The sequence below is a fragment of the Tachypleus tridentatus genome, chromosome 8, assembly GCF_004210375.1.
Source record: "Tachypleus tridentatus isolate NWPU-2018 chromosome 8, ASM421037v1, whole genome shotgun sequence".
In the NCBI taxonomy this organism is placed as follows: Eukaryota; Metazoa; Arthropoda; class Merostomata; order Xiphosura; family Limulidae; genus Tachypleus; species Tachypleus tridentatus.
Genome location: NC_134832.1, coordinates 42310158 through 42329745, shown reverse-complemented (window position 1 = coordinate 42329745; position 19588 = coordinate 42310158). Strand labels below are relative to the sequence as shown.

General features: G+C 31.9%; 1 protein-coding gene across 26 annotated transcripts in view; it reads right to left on the bottom strand.

Moving 5' to 3' along the window:
- The window catches only part of LOC143222270 (plasma membrane calcium-transporting ATPase 2-like), a 251808-nt gene that overhangs the window by 1600 nt on the left and 230620 nt on the right, over window positions 1–19588 (bottom strand). For 16 of the 26 annotated variants that reach the window (XM_076448541.1, XM_076448542.1, XM_076448543.1 and 13 more), the window contains one exon: window positions 1049–1078. In XM_076448541.1, the coding sequence (XP_076304656.1) occupies window positions 1049–1078 (30 nt within the window). Of the gene's footprint in view, window positions 1–1048; window positions 1079–12780; window positions 13307–19588 lie in introns of all 26 variants that reach the window. The other 10 variants (XM_076448552.1, XM_076448553.1, XM_076448534.1 and 7 more) reach the window with 7 other exon arrangements.

The window sequence follows — 19588 nt, the reverse complement described above, 5'->3', positions numbered from 1 at the left end:
TCCAAAGCTTGCAAAAGGTAATTGAAGGTATGAATATTTTAATGTAAATATTGGTTTATGAGTTTATTGATTATTTTTGTGTTCAAAAGTTAAGTTCCTTTTGAATTCAGATGGAGTGAGTTTGCGCACAAGAGAGAGAGAGAAACAAGTGTATGAGAGAGAGAGGGAGAGTCGATTCTATTTCGTTTTATGATGTTTCAGTCTTAACTTTATCGAATCACTTACATTACAATATTTGTAATTAGTCGTTTTATTTCCTGGTAAATTCCCGATGAAAGACGGATATACACTTGTTTTTTTCTCGTAATAATGTTAATCAGAATTAACATTAAAAACAATTAGATACTAATCTTTCCGTTCCTCGCTCGAATACTTCTTGAGAAAGAAAAGTTTGGATTTGTGTTTTTAACATTCCGCACACAGTTACACGAGGGCTAACTGCTAGCCACCCCTAATTTCGAACCGATAATTTTAAGGCAACTAGTCAGTAGCACTCACCGCCAACTGTTCGGCCACTCTTATAACATACGCCTGTAAAATTCGAAACATCATTTTACAGCAACGGGATACAACTTGTAGATTATCACATCAATAGTTAGTCACGACTAGGCCACGTCCCATCCAAAAGATTCGGATAAAGAATTCGTGTTTTGCGTACATTTGTCCACGAAACTTAAAGGCTTTTTTTTTTTTTTAAGTGTTCATGCAATTACCAATTAATTAATTATCTTATTACGTGTTCAAAAGTCTGACTATCAATAAGACAATTGTTCTCAGACACACAAAATTCACTGTAATAATTAGTTTTGAATATAATAGATACTTTCACTAGTCACTGTGGAAACTATTAACGTCAGTTAAACAAAACACAAAAATAAGTGAACGCTGCTATATTACCCAGCAATTATTTTCTAAATTAAACTTTCTATGAGAATGAGTTTCGAGTCCATCTACATATTAATTGGGAAATAATGTAATGGTATAGTTATGACAAATGTCAAATTTTACAAGATATAACAATAAAGAAACTTCATAAAAACATACTCACCTGAGACACTTCTTCACAATATGACTGCTGCTGAAAAAAAAAAAAAGCATCTTCAGAGAAAACGGGGATAGTACATGGGATTTAACAGACAAATAATTCAGAAATGAGATGAAGGAACATAACTGTAAGTTTCATGGAATAAGATGTTGGGGCTAGACCCCCCGAGTATATCACGGAGGTCATGTCCTTTAGAAACTTTATTAATAGGTATCGTATGAACAAATTGTTAAGGTTTGTTTGTTTGTTTTGGAATTTCGCACAAAGCTACTCGAGGGCTATCTGTGCTAGCCGTCCCTAATTTAGCAGTGTAAGACTAGAGGGAAGGCAGCTAGTCATCACTACCCACCGCCAACTCTTGGGCTACTCTTTTACCAACGAATAGTGGGATTGACCGTCACATTATAACGCCCCCACGGCTGGGAGAGCGAGCATGTTTGGCGCGAACCCGCGACCCTCAGATTACGAAGCGCACGCCTTAACGCGCTAGGTCATGCCGGGCCAAATTGTTAAGGTGTAGACAGCAACAAATGAAACATTTTCAATCATCGCTCCCCAAAAGCAACAGTTAATTGCAAATGCACTCCACCATGCATACGAAGTTGCACCATAGAAAATTGAAATCAGCCTATAGTTAAGGTTGTTACATAGACCTAGGTTTTAACTGCAAGATTCGAATTTTGAGTAAGCAAGTCAGTGCACCTTTGAAAGATCTGAAAGGTTAAAATAAAAACTTCTTACATAATGTAGCACCGTTTCGCAGCTGCTCCCAAGTCATTAAAATAATATCACAGTATTCGGTTGAAGAAGGCGCATATAGCTTAGTTGCTGTGCGCCATGAAACGCCAAACCAACCTATCACTGTAAGAAGAACATCAGCAGCTACCCTGTGCAACTGCCAGATTGTATGCTGAACAGTTCTCTATATGAACGTAATCTTTCACATATGGCGATGGACATTTGTGTCAGCGGTTGAGTGCTACGGCGCATTTACACATAAAGCCGTGTTGGCAGAACGTAGACATGAACAATACTGACAATTACGATGTCATATTGTTATCACATTTGGGCTTCGCTTCGAATTCAGAGGTTTGATGTTTGCTCTTATCTTTTAATACGGTTAATAGTGTTTAACTCATCATTATCCATGCCTATAACTACTGTTGTGGAGTAATTTGGGCAGTTTCTTCTTTTTTTTTGGGGGGAGGGGGGTTTAAAATGTTCCATTTGTTGTTCTTCACATCTTTGAAATTGGCATTTTCGATGTATGGTGTAAAAGTGTCGAAGGACGTTGACCTGAATGACCTCAACGATAGTTTTGACAGGATGGCCCACAACAGCTCATTCCATACAACTAACGATTGTGTCCTGTACCTCTTCATTTCGGAATTACTTGCTTATCGATGAGCTTCTAAATCACCCGGAATACTTTCCGAAAAATTCTCTTTTCTTTGTATGGACACACTAAATATCTGAGTGTAAATGCAATTTTAACTATTAAAATGAGGTAAATATTTTTATAAAATACATTATTTTAGGTATCATTACAAATATAGTCCGCCCCCTCCATGCAGTGGCTTAGCAGTAAGTTTGTAGGCTTACGACGCTACGATTTAGGTTTCAATACTGGGATGGGGAGAAAACGGATAGCTCATTGTGTAACTTGTGTTCATAACTGAACTAGATGCAAATATATTTCAATGGACGAACTAAAATCTTAAAGCAAAATTAGTTCGAAAAACCTAACTTTTGTTGTAAACTTTTCAAATATTTTTAAAAATTATTTATCTTTTATTTTTTGGTTTTGCTTTAGTGGTATCTAAGCAAGCGGTAAAATGCATTTGTTAATGCCATAAAGGATAAACTGTCTAATAAACAGTATGGGCAGACTTACAGACATTTGTTGTAAATTCATGTTACATAAACTTTAATTACTAAGATATAAAAATATAATTTATATTTTATAGAATGCTGCGTTTTCTAGGCTAAGGCATACTTTATACACTACATTTTTTACTATATCTGTACTACACCGAAAGCTAGTATGCAGAGGGTTAGTAAGTTATGACAAGAACAATCTTGAATATGTGAATCAACAAGTCACATGACAACAACAGCCGATTTCAGAATATGGTTGAATGGAATGTAGCAGAACTTAATTTTGCTATAGTGCTGTTAAAAATTTATCACTTTTGGGAATAGTACATTACAGCTCTTTCTAATGCACAATGTTCATGCACTCAGATCATAAAAATGTGTTCAATGTCGGGTATTTAAAATTTCCAATATGGGGATGTACCTATTACTTACTAGTACTGGAATATAAAGGAATATAGATCAACTTGGGAACTCAACACCATCCAGAAAGATACCTTCAACAAGTCACAATGAACAATGTTTGGCGTCTTGTAACAGGTGAGACTCTACAGCCAGAAAGGTCAGTTGCAAAATGCGTTCACGCGCCCTAGCTAACAGAAGGTAACATAATCAAGAAGGACCTCCATCTGGAAAAGTGAAACAAGTCAAGTATACACGTTTTTCCATGGCTTATCTGCTCAAATGGCACATACCTCAAGCAGCTGAAGAATAAAATGGATATTCATGCTGTTTCACACGAAAACATACCAATTAATTCACCAGATGCAATGCATATACGTTTATGTTTGAGCGAGCTGTAAAACGAGAATTAGGAAACGTCCTAGTATACCAGATGGCACATGGAAACCATCCAAAGAGAAGGGGTGTGTTTTTGACATGACAACGTGATGATGAAGTATTTTGCAATGAAACTTGTAATTTTTATCTTTTCCTGACTATAATTATGAACTAGATAAACATTTGATGAAGTAAATAAATTGTGGGTCAATATTAGGGAACAGTTTAAATATTTAGTTTTAAAAAGCAAATTATATTTTCTCTGAAAGACAACTTTATTCTTACATGATCTATAAAATAGGAATTTCAAACATTGGTTATAACTAAAAAAATCTCTATAAATAAATAAACGTATGGGGGTACTCAAATGCAAAGTAACTGTTGGTTCAGTGGCTCTATTTTTATTATTTATAATATTTACACAGAAGTGATTTGGCTTCTAAGTGTCGAATTTTAATTACAGGACACAAACATTCAAATTTGTAATGAACTTGAAGCTACCCAAATTGACATTATTTACCAAGCTTAATAGAATGTATAACCTATCGTACTTGGGAGTTATTTGTAGCATCTTGGAAGTTTAAGTCGATAAAAGGTGATTAGATGTTCCCACATTTTGTTAAAATTTAGAATTTTGATACTTGGTTACTCGAGGTCAAAATGGAATTGAGATGTCGATTAATTCTATATGTGGTCACTGAAGGCTTGACACCGATTAATTCTATATGTAGTCACTGAAGGCCTGACACCGATTAATTCTACATGTAGTCACTGAAGGCCTGACACCGATTAATTCTACATGTAGTCATTGAAAGCCCGAAACATACTTTTGTATAACAAACAACATATTATATGATGATTCACGATATATTTCGCTTGTCTAGTTATTCTTTACCAAACTGTTTTATTATTTTGCTGAAACAAAAATAAATAGTTTGGTGGGAGAGTACTTGCTTTTCCGTGTAGGCAGCCAGATCAATAAATACTTCTGTAGGCTGCCGCGAAGGGTATACAGAGGGTTTGGTAAGTTATGTTAAAACTATTTTGAATATGCAAATCAACAAGTCACGTGGCAAACATACCCACAGAGTGTCTTGGTGTAACAGCATGTAGCAGAGAGACATTTTGAACTTTTTCGTGTTTCGTAGGTAGTGTACAGTATACCCTCACCTATTCGCGGTTCCCCATTCGCGGCCCCGCATATTCGCGGGTTAGGCTTTTAACTTTATCGCATCGTATGCCGGTATACCAGGCTAGCGTCGTAACGTCATAAAAACGAATGCTCGGTAAACCGGGTTTTTGTAGGTCATAGAGACTAAAAGCGCTTTTCGAGGGTATGTCTGTATTTACTCTCTCAAGCAGTTTTATCGATTGACGTCTTTATCGAACAGTTATTACTGAATTGTACTGTACTGTATTATTATTATCTGAACTGTGCGTACTGTATTTATCTGTCTAAGTTTGCCTTTAAATTTGTTCCACTTTCTGTCAATTCTAATACATGTGTTGTACGCATAGAAAATGACTTTACGGTACAGTAATACAGTATGGGTAACTATACTCTGTACGTTTCTTTTTGATTAAAATATTGTTGCAGTACAAAATTAAAATGTGTTTACATTATCATTACTACATTAGTGAAATACATAACTGCATGCAATATTACTACATTATTACTGTATTAATGAGTAAGAGTGTCTTTAGAAAGTGTCTGGGAAGCAGTTAGTACCGTATATAATCTCATACATGGAAGTTTTAAAACTGCATCCAATATTCGCGGTTTTTCGCTATTCGCGGGGGTTAAAGAACGTAACCCCCGCGAATAGCGAGGGAATACTGTAATACCAACACAAAACACTCGTACATTCTACTCGTAATGATTTATTCAGATGAGGAATTTGGAATTCCAAAACGAGAACATCTCTTGCACTTAATGATATTGAAGATAAAAAAAGGGAATAATAATCAAGTTTGTGCACCAGGACATCTATAAAGAGGTATTTGACAAATGTCACCCCAACCATAGTAAGCAAAATGCAATGTCTTTTAACAGATAGGAATTCCAGAATACAAAACTTACTAACAAAAGGCGTCCACGAGCCCCAGACAGCAATATGCAACATAATCAAGAAGGATCTCTCCCTGAAAAAACGATAGAAGTCACTTGCACACTACTTGTTTTTACGGCATATCTGTTCGACAATCGCGTACTACAACCAACTAGAGAATGAAACGGGTATTCATGCTACTCCATACAAAGACATATTTACCAATTAGCCAGATCCCATCCATATGGATTTTCGTGCAATCGGATTATTAAAACTGGCACTGGAAAACTATCGTCCTCATCCACTATAAGGTAAACAAACGGGGAGAAATGATAAGTTTTTAACACGACAAGTCTTATGATGGAGAATCTTCGAATGGAACTTCACTGCAAGGACATAATCAGGATCCATATGTGTAAAACGTGAAGGCAATATTTCTGTTCCATGTGTATAAGGAAGCAGCTTATTTTTAAATAAGTTGTATTTAAATTAAGTAATTTACCTTTTTCACCGATACCGTTTTATGATCAATCATTCACACTTGTGACAGGTAAAACTACTGTCATTTTCGTTTAATCTTCAGTAGCTTGAAAACGTACACATATATCTGTACACATAACAAGACATTCGTAACTACATAATAAACTTTATTTAAAACTTTGGGTTTCAAAGTTGGTAACGATAGGCACGGAACTTTTTAAATTACAAATATTATCTTAAATGCCACACTATCGTCTTGGAAATGTTTGGTCCATTACAGTTTGTGCCATCTGACAAACTATGGTACTGTTTGTATAAGACTGACAACTTTTCTCGCACAGAAACAAAAAACAACAAAAAATCGTGCTTCTTTACGATTGCCAGTTTTGGAATTATTAAATCAAACTGCCTCCACAAAGGAAATTTCATTTCAGTTATATATTAAAAACCTCCATCAGACAATGCTTTAACACACGATTCTGATCCTCAAAATGACAGTCTGTCCTTAAATACAGAAACATTAATAGTCAACAACTAATATGTTTTACAACATGCACTCGTAGACTAGAATAAAGGCCTTTTGTTTTAAGAATAATTATATACTAGAATAAAGCATTTTAAATAAGAATCAAGAAAAAATATCGAAACTGCATGAGATGTCGAACTTTTTCACAATAACTTAATAACACTTGTGTTCTCTTAAGAAATGGCTTCCATTTCTAACATCGGAGCCACGATCTATAACTATATACCAAAACGGGGAATTTAGAAGAAATAAAAGGAATACCACTAAACTTTACAAGTAATATCATTCAACACATTTTGTACACTTCCTAACAGCATCTAAATTTTTTTCTACACTAAAACACTTCGAAATTCACATAAATTACGTTTTTAAAAGAAATAAAAGATGATTGTATTGCTTATTAAATGAACTCCTCAGGAGCTCTTCCTTAGAAGTACAACTACATCTCATTAGAAGAATACAGCTGCTAGAAATAAAAATGTACACAGACGTTAATTCGAAGTGTTTATAAACTATCAATACGACAGTCTCTGGTTTGAGAAGGCTAGTGAGGAAAGTAATTAATTTAAAGCGTAGATAATGTGCTCTTCATGAGATGTATATTTTTTATCTACCATTTTTCGGTTCATATAAATTCCAGATTTAATAGAAAAAGTTATACATATTTATCAGTGGTTTAGCAGCATGGTTTGTTCACTGATATAGTCGAATAACAAACCCAAACGCGAAAAACGTGTACACATAATGGAAACACCATAACTCATTATTTCTCACATCCTTTATGATTAAACATCCTAACATAAAATTTATGAAATTACACTTAACAATTTCTATAGAAAACATAAATCTAGCTCACAACAACAAAAGTAAAATATCTAAGAAAAAAATCCCTCTTAGGTCACAAGTAAACACAATTTGTGCATTTTCGTGGTTGCCAAAAACATTTATACTTATTTAGAGTAAGTATTGTTAAGTAATAGTGTACTATTTTATTTCTTAAGAAAAATGACAATTAGTAAAAGGTATGTTCCAATGAAATATGCATTATCAAATAAGCTCACAAAAAACACAATTATTAAAAAACACTGTGCTTAATGTACTGAAATGTTAAATGTATTATTGGCTGCTAGTTCAGTTTATTCTGTTGCACCTTACTAGCTTTAGTTCTTTTTCTGATAACCAAAATAAACCCTTCCTTCTGTTTTCATATAGTACAATGATTTAACCAGTCTTTCATCATTTACAGGTTCCTTCTGTTAATGAGTTATTTCAACCACATACTTAATGTTTTTTGGTTTTTTTTACTTTCTAGTGTATCAACATAAAAAGTTACTGTAGATTTGCCCTAATTCAGACACAATTTAACCTTACGTTGAAATGTTTCTTTTACATTTTTCTTGTACTTGTCTAATTGTTTCACACACTTATCATGATAACAAGTACAGAATCTTCCTTTTGTTATTTCTTTCAATTTTTTTAAAATTGATTCTTCTCTGAAATGCACTTTACTTTCTCATTTGTACTAAAATATATTTCTCTGCCTGTTCTTCTATAAGTTACTGGTTAGTGAAGTACATTTCATTTTTAATTTAAAATTAAAAAGTTTAATTCTCACTTTGAGGTGAATAATATCTTAAGTGTTACTCTAGCATTACTGTGTGATATTACTTTCACTTTGGAGTTCTTAATCCATTTTTTTTAATATTATAAATTCCTAAACTTAACTCTTGATACCAATTTTAGTTTACACGTTCAATATCACCCCTAATAACACCAGTTATATTTCTAATCTTATCCTCAAAACCTTCAGAGAGCACTGTATACCCTAAATTATATACAATACACTACAGTCAAACAGTTTTAATTCAATATTTGGTTATAAAAATTGACTGAACTTGGTACACTGATGTATGGATATTACCCACTAGTGACATTAACATTCAAATTTTCCTACCTAAACACACTCCTTGTTCTGCCATACATATATGTTCTGTTTTTGATCTCTCTCCATGCTAATGTATATTTCCCTTCAAACATTATTTTTGGATACTATTATACATACACCTCTTTTTGTAATTGCCCCTCTGACACCATTAACCTCATTATAACACCACTGTACAAATACTTTCTCTTCTTATTCTTGCTGATAACATTCTTATACAGTTATCCTTAAACTTTGTACCATAACTCTTTTCACATAGTTTTACCTTTATTATCATTTCTTATGATGCAAATAGCAAATGTTAAATGATTGAAAAGTTTTTGCATCTTTTCTGTTAATACTTATTGTCACTTCTGATACCGATAGGTAAATTTTCTTTTCTTTTTCCATTTCTAATCTCACTTCCAACACCACTACAAGAACCTTCTATTCCAGTTGTACTTCAGATGTTACAGTATAATTATTTCACTCTGGACAATATTATACAAATATGATATGAACTTAGAAAAACACTGTTGTATGAATGCTTCCTCCTCTTAACTCATTTTTTAAAGTTTTTTTTTTACATAAATATTCTTTTCTAACTAAAATCCCTTAATGTTATTATCAAAATCTGGTCAAATGAAGCTGCTTATATAGGTAAGAACTAAAAATTACCCCCCCCCCCAATAATGTGGCTAATTTAATATATAGAACTAATTAAGAGTATACAATACCATAAAAAACAACCCCAAATCCTACTTTAAAAATATATTTCTTTTTCTTATGTAACTCATGACACTATTATACACATTTTAAATTATATCTTTACTGTTGGCACATGTGTACAAATAACTCCATTTTCTACCCTCTATCAGGAGAATATCCTGTAATGCAAATGTTTGTGTTTTTAATTTTTATACCAACACAGTATTTATTTCAAATTTCATTTTTAACACTGTACATTATTTTTCTATATACAGTGACAATACTTTGTTTTATTTTTAAAAAGGCAAAATTAATTTTTCTTTATCACTGATACTTCTCTACTCTGTTTAAAATTGCTAACAAATCTTACCACAGATTAGCAATGGTCTTTATTTATTGTACCACTGATAATGCTATACAAGTATTTGCTGTCTACTGTACCACTGACATTTACTATACAGGTCTCTTCTGTTTACTATACTACTGACACTGCTATATAAAAGCATTTTTTGTTTCTTCTATCCATGATATTGCTGTAAAGAAGGTACTTCTCTGTACTTTAATACTTACCGATAATTTAATGCTATACAAAAATGTATATTCTCAGTTCTAGCACTGACTTTGCTTTAGTTTTCTTTCTTAATGTTGTGGAAAGTTCTCACTTTCTATCTTTATGCAGTAACACAACAAAAGTCATGTTTTTCGCTTATCTCTTACATTTCTAAACACCAGTAGCTTCTTTAAATTCCATCACTAATAGATCTATATGAACTATTTAATTTAATTACTGATAACATTTTCCAAGCAAATGTAAGAATACTGTTTATCTCAATCATACTATATCTGCTATATGCAATACTGCTGCAGCATTTCACCAAATATCAATACCTAACATTACTATAAAAAAATTTTGGTTTTTCACTTCTTTGACTACAGTACAAAAATTCCTATTGTAATCTATATTATTTGAGAAGTATCTTTCTGTTTCCTTTCCTTTGTCACTCTTTTACAGATTGTTTCCTAAGTTAAGCTTTCATAGTTTATAATGAGTATCTGTAACCAAACTTATATTTTTGCCATAGTTATATATGATGTGCAAATAATTTGGAACATTTCTCATTTGATTTATTCTATCAGAATAAACTATATGCTAGTACTTTATTATATTGGATTCTCTTATTTTAAAATGTTTTGTACATACCTGTCTTTTAGAATTTAAAAATAACATATTATAGTTATACTATATAAAATATTTGAAAAACATTAACTTACAAGAAGCCAATCAAGATTTTTCTTGTCATTTTAATAATTTCACAATAAAAATCTTTTGCAAAACAAATGTAGGTTCATTTTTCTTAATTTTCTCCAACATTTTTCAAATAGTTTCTAATTATATTGTAAGAAACATATTCTTACCTATCACTTAAATGCCAAGACCTATGAAACAAAAAATGTGTTTTTACTTTTATTTTAAGTAATCAGACATTAACTTATTCCTTTAAAAATTAAATATGATAAATTATTTTACTAAACTCTGTATGATAGCTATATTTTCCTCACTGCTTGCTTGATACAGCAAAATAATATGTAAATGCCTGTGTTAATTTCCCTAACTGTTTTTGACTTTATTACTTACTTTCTATCTTTATTTATTTATCTCTATTTTTTCTCATCTTGCTAATTATGTAGTGGGTTAAAAGTTATAATATCAAGTTAGTAAAATGAAATATTACAACATTTACAAATAAATAGATAATAGAAATGTATCTTTCAGTTAGTTTGTATTTAAAAAAAATCATGAACCTATTCTTTTATGAGGAAAAATTTCTAAGAGATCTAATATGGAACAGGAATTAACATCTTGCTTCAAACTTATATAATGATATATTAGTCACAATTATTTCACTTAAATATATTATTTAGATAATTGTTCAAGACAACTCTAGCTACTTAATCCAACCTTTTGTAACTCGGACCATGTCAGTTTACTGAAAGACAGTATCACAGTAGTAGGTGTAACACTAGTTAAACACATTATTCAATATTATGGATATAGTTTTATCTCACACATCTTTTGCTTGTAGACTTACATTAAAGATGACAAACTTTATATATATATATATATATATTTAATATTAAAAAGCAAAAATTATTAATTGTCCACATAACTAAATTATTAATTCCACACAAATTTGTGTATGTGTGTGTGTGTATATATATATATAATACTGGTATGTTATATATAAGTAAGGTATTACTTTTGTACAGTTATGTGCTTGGGTATTAGGTATCTTCACACAGCCAAAATGATCTACAAAATCACCCACAAAATATCTACTGATCACAACCAATAATATGCACTCAGTAAACCATGCAGACAGTAATTATGTGTGTGTGTTTTCCATTCATCTTTCCTAATTTGCTTTCTCAGACCTTCCATTTGGGTTTGATAACTGACACATACCACATACAAAAAAACTATTATACCTATTATAAAGTATTTCTGATTGCATACAAGTGCAACTAAAACAAACACACACAACCATTAAAATATTTACTCAGTGAGTTACTTCTACACAGAAAATCTCCTCCTATCATTATTAATTGGATTATCTACCCGTGAGACACAAGTTAGGCTAAAGGTTATGAAGATATGTGAGAAAGATGTAGTTAAAATCTTTGTTCATAGCATAAAAAAGATTGTCTCTTAGTGATAGCTACCACAGAACAAATTAATATTTAAACAGTTAATTTGTGTTTGAAGGTTCTTGTGAGAAGACGTGAAAAGTATGCAAAATGTAGATTGAAATATAGCTGCTTTTGAGAGATGCAAAATATACTATAAATACATAAATGTAAGAGCAAACTCAGTATAGCAAACTACATTAATGTCATAATTAATTAATCTATGAACATTAATAGTAAAGACAATTTTACTGCTTGTTAGAACAATATCTAAGACGAACAAACATACTATAAAACACAAATTCCTATGTTAAAAAATCAAACAAACGAGTAAAGTGCTTTGCATGAATACAATACATTAAAGATAAATATTTATAATCCTGTGGGTTATGATCCCAGCAGGTGAGATCTACAACTGCCAATTTTATCTATCTCTTCCACTAATTTTGTGGCAAGAGAGCACCTTTCTGTTACCTGCATATCTTATTAATCTTCAAAAATTCCATAAATAGTAACAAATCTGTGAACCATTAGTTTTTAACATAATGTAAATCATTTGTATCCTTCAGTTTCATTCCTTCTGTTTGTTCATCACATTTAAGTTATTGTTGCACTGTGTTTTATATCACACAACCACAGTTAGTCACAGACCATACTTGAAACACCCAGTTAATAAAGCAGTTAGTTCAGAGCCACAGAACTGACTATATACTTGTCTCATGCAGTTTGCTTGGTTCTGTCAGAAGGTTGTAGCCTTGTGCAAGTGGACTAGTAGCATTCAGGTCTGTTCTGTAGGTGTGGGAGAAAGGCGAGGAGGAAGAAGTTACAAAGGTGACACAGGTGGTTGCTGGTGAAACTGGGGAATTTCCTTGCTGGCTGGGGAGAAACAGCAGTGGAGAGCTGCCTACAGTGTCTGGAGGACTCCTAGGAAGAAGGTGTGCGTGATTTTCACTGGATGGCGGAGTCAGTGACTTGAGGGAGTTGTGAGCTCTGCTTAAATTTTTATTCTTACCTGCTGAAGTAGCAGGAATGGAATTTTTTTTTTTCTGAGGACCACTCTGTTCATATGGAAATTCATTAGTTGCAGATATTCGCATCTCTTCATCAATAAAACATATATCTGAAAAAGGTCGAGTACCTGGATGGCTACGTGAGCTACGCAAACTGTGTAAACTATGTATGCTACGTTTTTCTTCCATGTCTTCCAGTGTGCTCTTAAAGGCCTTGATAACTCGAAGCTGTGAAAGGAAAAAAAGTGAAAATACACACAGACCACATAGACTATGTTAGAACAATAAGGGTTCAATCCTAATCACACATTACAATTTTTCAAACAAGTTATATTAGTAGCTAACTAAATCTCTTGCAAACTCTGCATTCATAAGTTTCATTACATGATCAATAATTCTGAAGCTGAAATTGTATAGATTTTCTCATTAGGTAACATGTTAATTTCATCATGCAAAAAGCAAACTAGGTTAAGTAGTTGTCTACAGCTGTTACCATGAAGGTCAAATATTATGAACAAAAAATATTTGTCACTGAGTAACACTTTATAATTTCCTACAAATTTATTCACAAATAAAACTAAGTATGATTTTAAGTGATATATAAGATTTAAGTGAGAAAATTTGGTTTTGACCATGAGCCTACCAATACTAGCATAATGCACCTCTAAACATATCTTGAAACCATTTCAAATGCATAGTTATTTAAAAGAGAAAAAAAAACGTACTTCAGCTTTGAAACCATTTAAACAGAAGCCATGTGTGACAGAAAATGTTCAATAAGCTGCCACAGTTGTCTAAAGTTTACCTCTTTTTTTTGTTGAACAAACAGAGAAGCAGGGAGCATTTTATCCTTATTACATTCATAATACAGCATTATTTAACTCCAAAATATTTCACTTACAGAGAAAACAAACAAACAATTAGTTGAAAGCAAAGTGAAGCTCTGAATTTATGTTACAGTAATATGTTTTACACCTAGATCTGAAGCTAGAAACATGTCAGCATTCTGAAAAATACTGAAAGTGGTTTATAACAAGAGGGGTATTTACACAATAACGACAAAAACAGTTTATGATTAAGACAAATGGCAGTATTGGACAAGGAAACAATTCAAACATATCTGGAATAGTGAGCATGATGGTATGTATAGGTATCTGTTCTGTGAAATAATCTTCTGACAAACGTGTATCACAAGAAGGAATATAAGCATCAAAAATAGATAATAAAATAATATGCTCAGTTAATTAATGTATTACTATGACAGAAACAATTAGCAATATTGAATGGGATAATCTAGACAGAAATAGAGCATAATTATACAGGATAAACCAAATGATGATACTGGAATATAAGGTAATCTAGTCAGGAATAGTGCATGATTCTCATAAAACAAAAGGCAATAATTAAATTATACCCCAATGCAAACACAAATTGCATGTGATTGGGATAAAAAAACTACAAATTAGGTTGTAATATAATCTAGTCAGGAATAATGCATAATTATAATAAAAGAAAAGTCAATATTGAAATGTAAGATAATTTACCTAAAATGTCTGACAATATTATATACATATTTAAAAATATTTTAGTGAAAATGAATACATTTTAATGAAGTTAAGTAAGCAAAAAAACTAGTAAGCTGCAGATAGTCCTTGAGTAGCTTTGCGAGAAATTCAAAACAAATAAAACAAAACAAACTACATGTAAGGACTGCATTAAAAACAGTAAATCCAAACCTCTGACTAATTATATTAGTTTGTTGTAACTTTAAAAATAAGCCAAAACAAGAATAAATTAAACAAAAAAATGTGGCACTAATTGAAAAGATTCCAGGATACAAAGCATAATGTGGGATTATAAAATGTATCCTAGGTTTTGGAGGTGACTGAAAAAGTAGGACCCACATTACAGTGAAGATATGCCATCTATCAGTCTTAACTTCCATTTGCCAGTCTCATGTAAGAAATAAAAGAGTAGCAATAGATATAGAAACAGAAATTAGGAGAGCAAGATGTGGGTGCTCAAGCTCACAATGTCCCACATCATTTTCATCCTTCACTTATGTGAGACTGGGAGCTTTTCAATTAGTGCAGCATTTTTTGTCTAATTTATTCTCTTTTCAGCTTGTTTTTTTAAGTTATAATAAACTAATGTAATTAAAAAATAAATGTATGTAGTTAACTTCTTGGTGGTTTTACCTACAACATTACTCTTTTATAGGATAACCTAATCAGGGCACATGACTCGATAAAATCCAGTGGTAATGTTGAATGATTAGTTAATATAGAAAGAAAAAGTGTATGACTATCACAGTCATAGGCAGTCTTACCTATTGTGCAAACTTGGCAATTGCATGGAACCCAACATATGGAAGGGCTTCCAATGCTATGCCTTTCTATCTACTTCTAAATTTTCTTATCATTATTGGCTTTATTTACTGAATTCTGCCTGGGGCTCCAGAATGACTAATACCACCCCTGATGATAACACAATTTGGTATTTTTAAAAAATAATATTCACAGGTGTACAACAGAAATGTACTTAATGATTTTTATATTTTTATATAACTACTTAATACCTGTAAAGACAGGAACACAATGCAGTTGAACATGTCTGATGACATAAAAACCAAAAATATGTAGCTCAGCATGCAGAGTAATACAAAACACATGAGAACAAAAGATATAAGAATAATCCACTACAGCATAATGTGCATTTGAAGAGAGCAAAGTATTCACAATAAATTGTGTTTCTGAAATGTTATTATTTAAAATTAACTTGTGAGTATCATGTATGTCATATTTATAAAAACAAAATTCACATATAAAACTCAGCAAAACCTAATTCTTGGTTGTTTCAATGAGTGCTGAAAATTATAATTAGACAACTAGAAAAATATCTAATGATTTATCTAAGATTATCAATGACACATAATACTTCAACAATATACCTTTATTAACTCTGTACTAAATCCCAGAATGTTTCAAAATTAAAGAACTTTACACAACAAACACCATCAGTTTGTTGGTGTTATCTTCAATAGTTTTGATCAAAATATAAAAAAATTAAAATTTTTAACCTGACTAGTTTTTTTACCCACTCTTAATTGCAATGAGAATGTTTCAAAAGATAAAAATACTGAAACATTTTTCAAAGCTCCAGCAAGCCATTCAAGGACAAGACTTGTATCTTAGTCTATAGAAACCAGAAGTTTGAGCTATATAGTTTTGGGCATTCTCAAGTACATTCTGAGCAACTTCTTGTACTTTTAAAGTGTTGCTTTAATTGCAATTTATAATCAAAAAATGGTTGAAGTAACTTATGAAATCCAACTGATGCAAGTCACACATGATCTTTTTTGAATGGATGAACTTTTCAGATGTGCTTACCAAACATGCAACCAATAGTCTTCCCTTTCATGAAAAATCCATTTTCACAATAAACACTCTCAAATTAATTCCATTTCAATTTGTTTTTCAGTCCTTTATATACTTCTTCAATAATGTTTTCCTGCCCTTCTATGAATTATTTTTGCTATTCTTGCCTGTTTAAAAGATCTCAATAGTGCAGCCATTTCACTTTTAGACAATGTGCTTCAAAAATGTGTAGTTGTATGGAATTTATTAGTTTCTCACCAATTGGCATATTTTGTCCAATTGAGTAGAAATTTATAAAACATTGTGGAGAATTCCACTTTCACGTAGATTTCATGGATAAATAGTAACTATACTAGATTACAAACCAGGTACCCAACCATTTCAAAATCTTAAGAATGACCCAAACTAACTGAATGACATAGAAATTTATGAATTTGAGGAAAATACCCATGCCTCTTCTAAGAATTTGACAAGATCTAGGAAAATTAAATAAATAATCAAAACCAAGTGGAAGAACAAGATGTTGATTAAGTGAAATAAAAGGGAGTTAATGTATTATTTTGTAATGATAACAGACAACAAACATATTTTATATAATTATAACTTATGAAAATTTATGAAAGACAAACATTTAGGTAGGTATTTTGCACAAGAAAAGTTACAAGTTATTCAGCAATGTATAAAGAAATCCCTTCATCACTACAACATCACTTGTTCAAGGTCTGGTATGTTGTTTATATGAAACATAATACTGTAACATAAAAATACATGTTAAAATCTTTACAAAAACAACATCTACTTACCTGAAACTACTTTGTCACCCCCTTATGTCCTTGAATTGTAGGCTGTTTCACTATAAGTTACATACTCACCATTTATATTGTATTCTAATTAACTCTTGCTTTACTATGCAAGTGCTTAATTAGGTGATTTTTATTTCACAGTAAAGCATGCATAATAGTTTTAATCAGTTTTAGGTTAATAAATATTTCTAAGTATAAGCAGTTAGTACTGGCTACTCCAGCTAGCACAACAGTCACTTCTAATTCCATCTCTAACAGTACATATTGCAATCAGCATGCAACAGTCATATCAACAATGTCCACTGTAATCAATATAAAACATCATCCCTAACAATGCACACTGAAATTAGTATACAACAGTTATGTTTAATAATGTTCACTGTAGTAAATACAACACAGTCATATCCAACAATGCCCACTGTAATCAATGTAAAACACTTATATCAGAAATTGTTCCCTGTAGTAAAGAAAAACAGTCATAACATCTAAAAGTTGCAGTTAGTATGCAAAAGTCATTCAAAAATTGTCATTGTACACTGTTGAAATTATCTGATACTTATTGGAGTATTATAATACATATAATTACTAATAAAATAAAATGACCACAAATTTTTTAAAGGCATTTCATTTGCTCAACATTTCAACTTTGAATCTTCATAAGAAGCATACATTTTCTCTAATGAACATCAATTATCTTTTAACAATGTCCACTGCAGTTAGCATAAATCAGTATCTTTTAACAGTGCAGATACAGTCAGCAATCAGTATACGGCAGTTATCTCAATGACTGCTCACTGCAGTCACCATTAATAGTGTCTACTTTAGTTAACATACAGTAGTGAGCAATCACCTCTAACAGTAGTTATTTCACTCACTATAAACATATAGGTCACATTTAACAATAATTACATTAAGCATTCAGATTAGCCAATAAACACCCTTGTCAGAGCATAGTATAAACATTTTGCAACAGCAGCCATTGCAGCCAAAATGCAGAAACCAATGGCAACAGAGGTGGTATTACTGCAGGCATTTAGTAATTAATAAAAATACTAACCAGTCCAACTAGCACACATCACACAAATTATAAACATAAATAAGTTAATGCTAATATAGGATATTTCAATCAGTAAATAGCATCTAATTAACAGTAATCACTCTATTAACTTACTAATGTTATTGCTACTAATAACCTCTACTATTAAACCAGAAATTATTGCTAACAATGAACAGTGCAGTCAACTTACAAAAGTTAGGGATAACAGTAAAACATCATATGTTCATTAAATCTAACAGTAGCCACTTCACTGATACGTTAAAAATTAATAATACTAGTGGTCTCTATAGTCAAAACAGAATCTAGTTCTAAAAATGAACAGTTAAGTTAGCTAACAAAGGATAAGAATAACAATGACAACATCATAATATAGCTAGTAACCTAATCATAGCTGGTCATTTTGTCAATATACAGCTATACCTAGTACCTTAATCACAAACAGTCAACAAAGAGCTTTAGCTAGTAACCCAATCACAGCTGGTCATCTTGTCAATATACAGCTATAGCTAATAACCTAATTATAACTGGTCATCTTCTTAATGAACAGCTATAACTAGTAACCTAGTCATGAACTTCATTCATGTCAGCATATAGCTGCAGCTCTCGTAATAGCTGCTACAGCTAGCAAAGAAAATGTAGCACTAACAACTCCTAACTCAGAACATAAGAGTCCAGGACTAACAGTAGATGCTGTACCAGGAATAAATAGGATGAAGATGACAGTGACAACTATAGTATAAATATAACATCTCCATTAGAGATTTCAACATGTGGTATTGAAAGGATGTCTATGTAAACAAACTTTACTCCTCCAACAACAAAAGCAATTAGAGCCATCCAATAAGCAATAAGATCTTCAGACAAAGGTACATGAGAGATAGCAAGAGGATGAAACAGGAACAATTCCCCTTATCCTCCACTGTGACCAACAACAAAGGAAGAGAACTATCAAGGGAGAAAGATCACCTTGAAAATGTATAAGGACTTGCATTGACTGGTTCACTCTAAATCTCAAACTCAGCCATAGGCACTGACGTCAGCACAAGAAAAAAATAATGGCTCCCAATCAAGAAGTGAACTGCAAGTTGATATCTCACTTCATAAAAATTGCATAGCACATACTGGAGGATAACACATAATATACAGCAGCAGAATACCACAATTATACACTGTACTGAATGGTATTGTCTTTTTTTTTTTTTGAACACATCAAGTAGAGTGCTTTCACGGTTGACTATTCCAAAGGCTTGGAACTAATAAATGGAAAGTACTC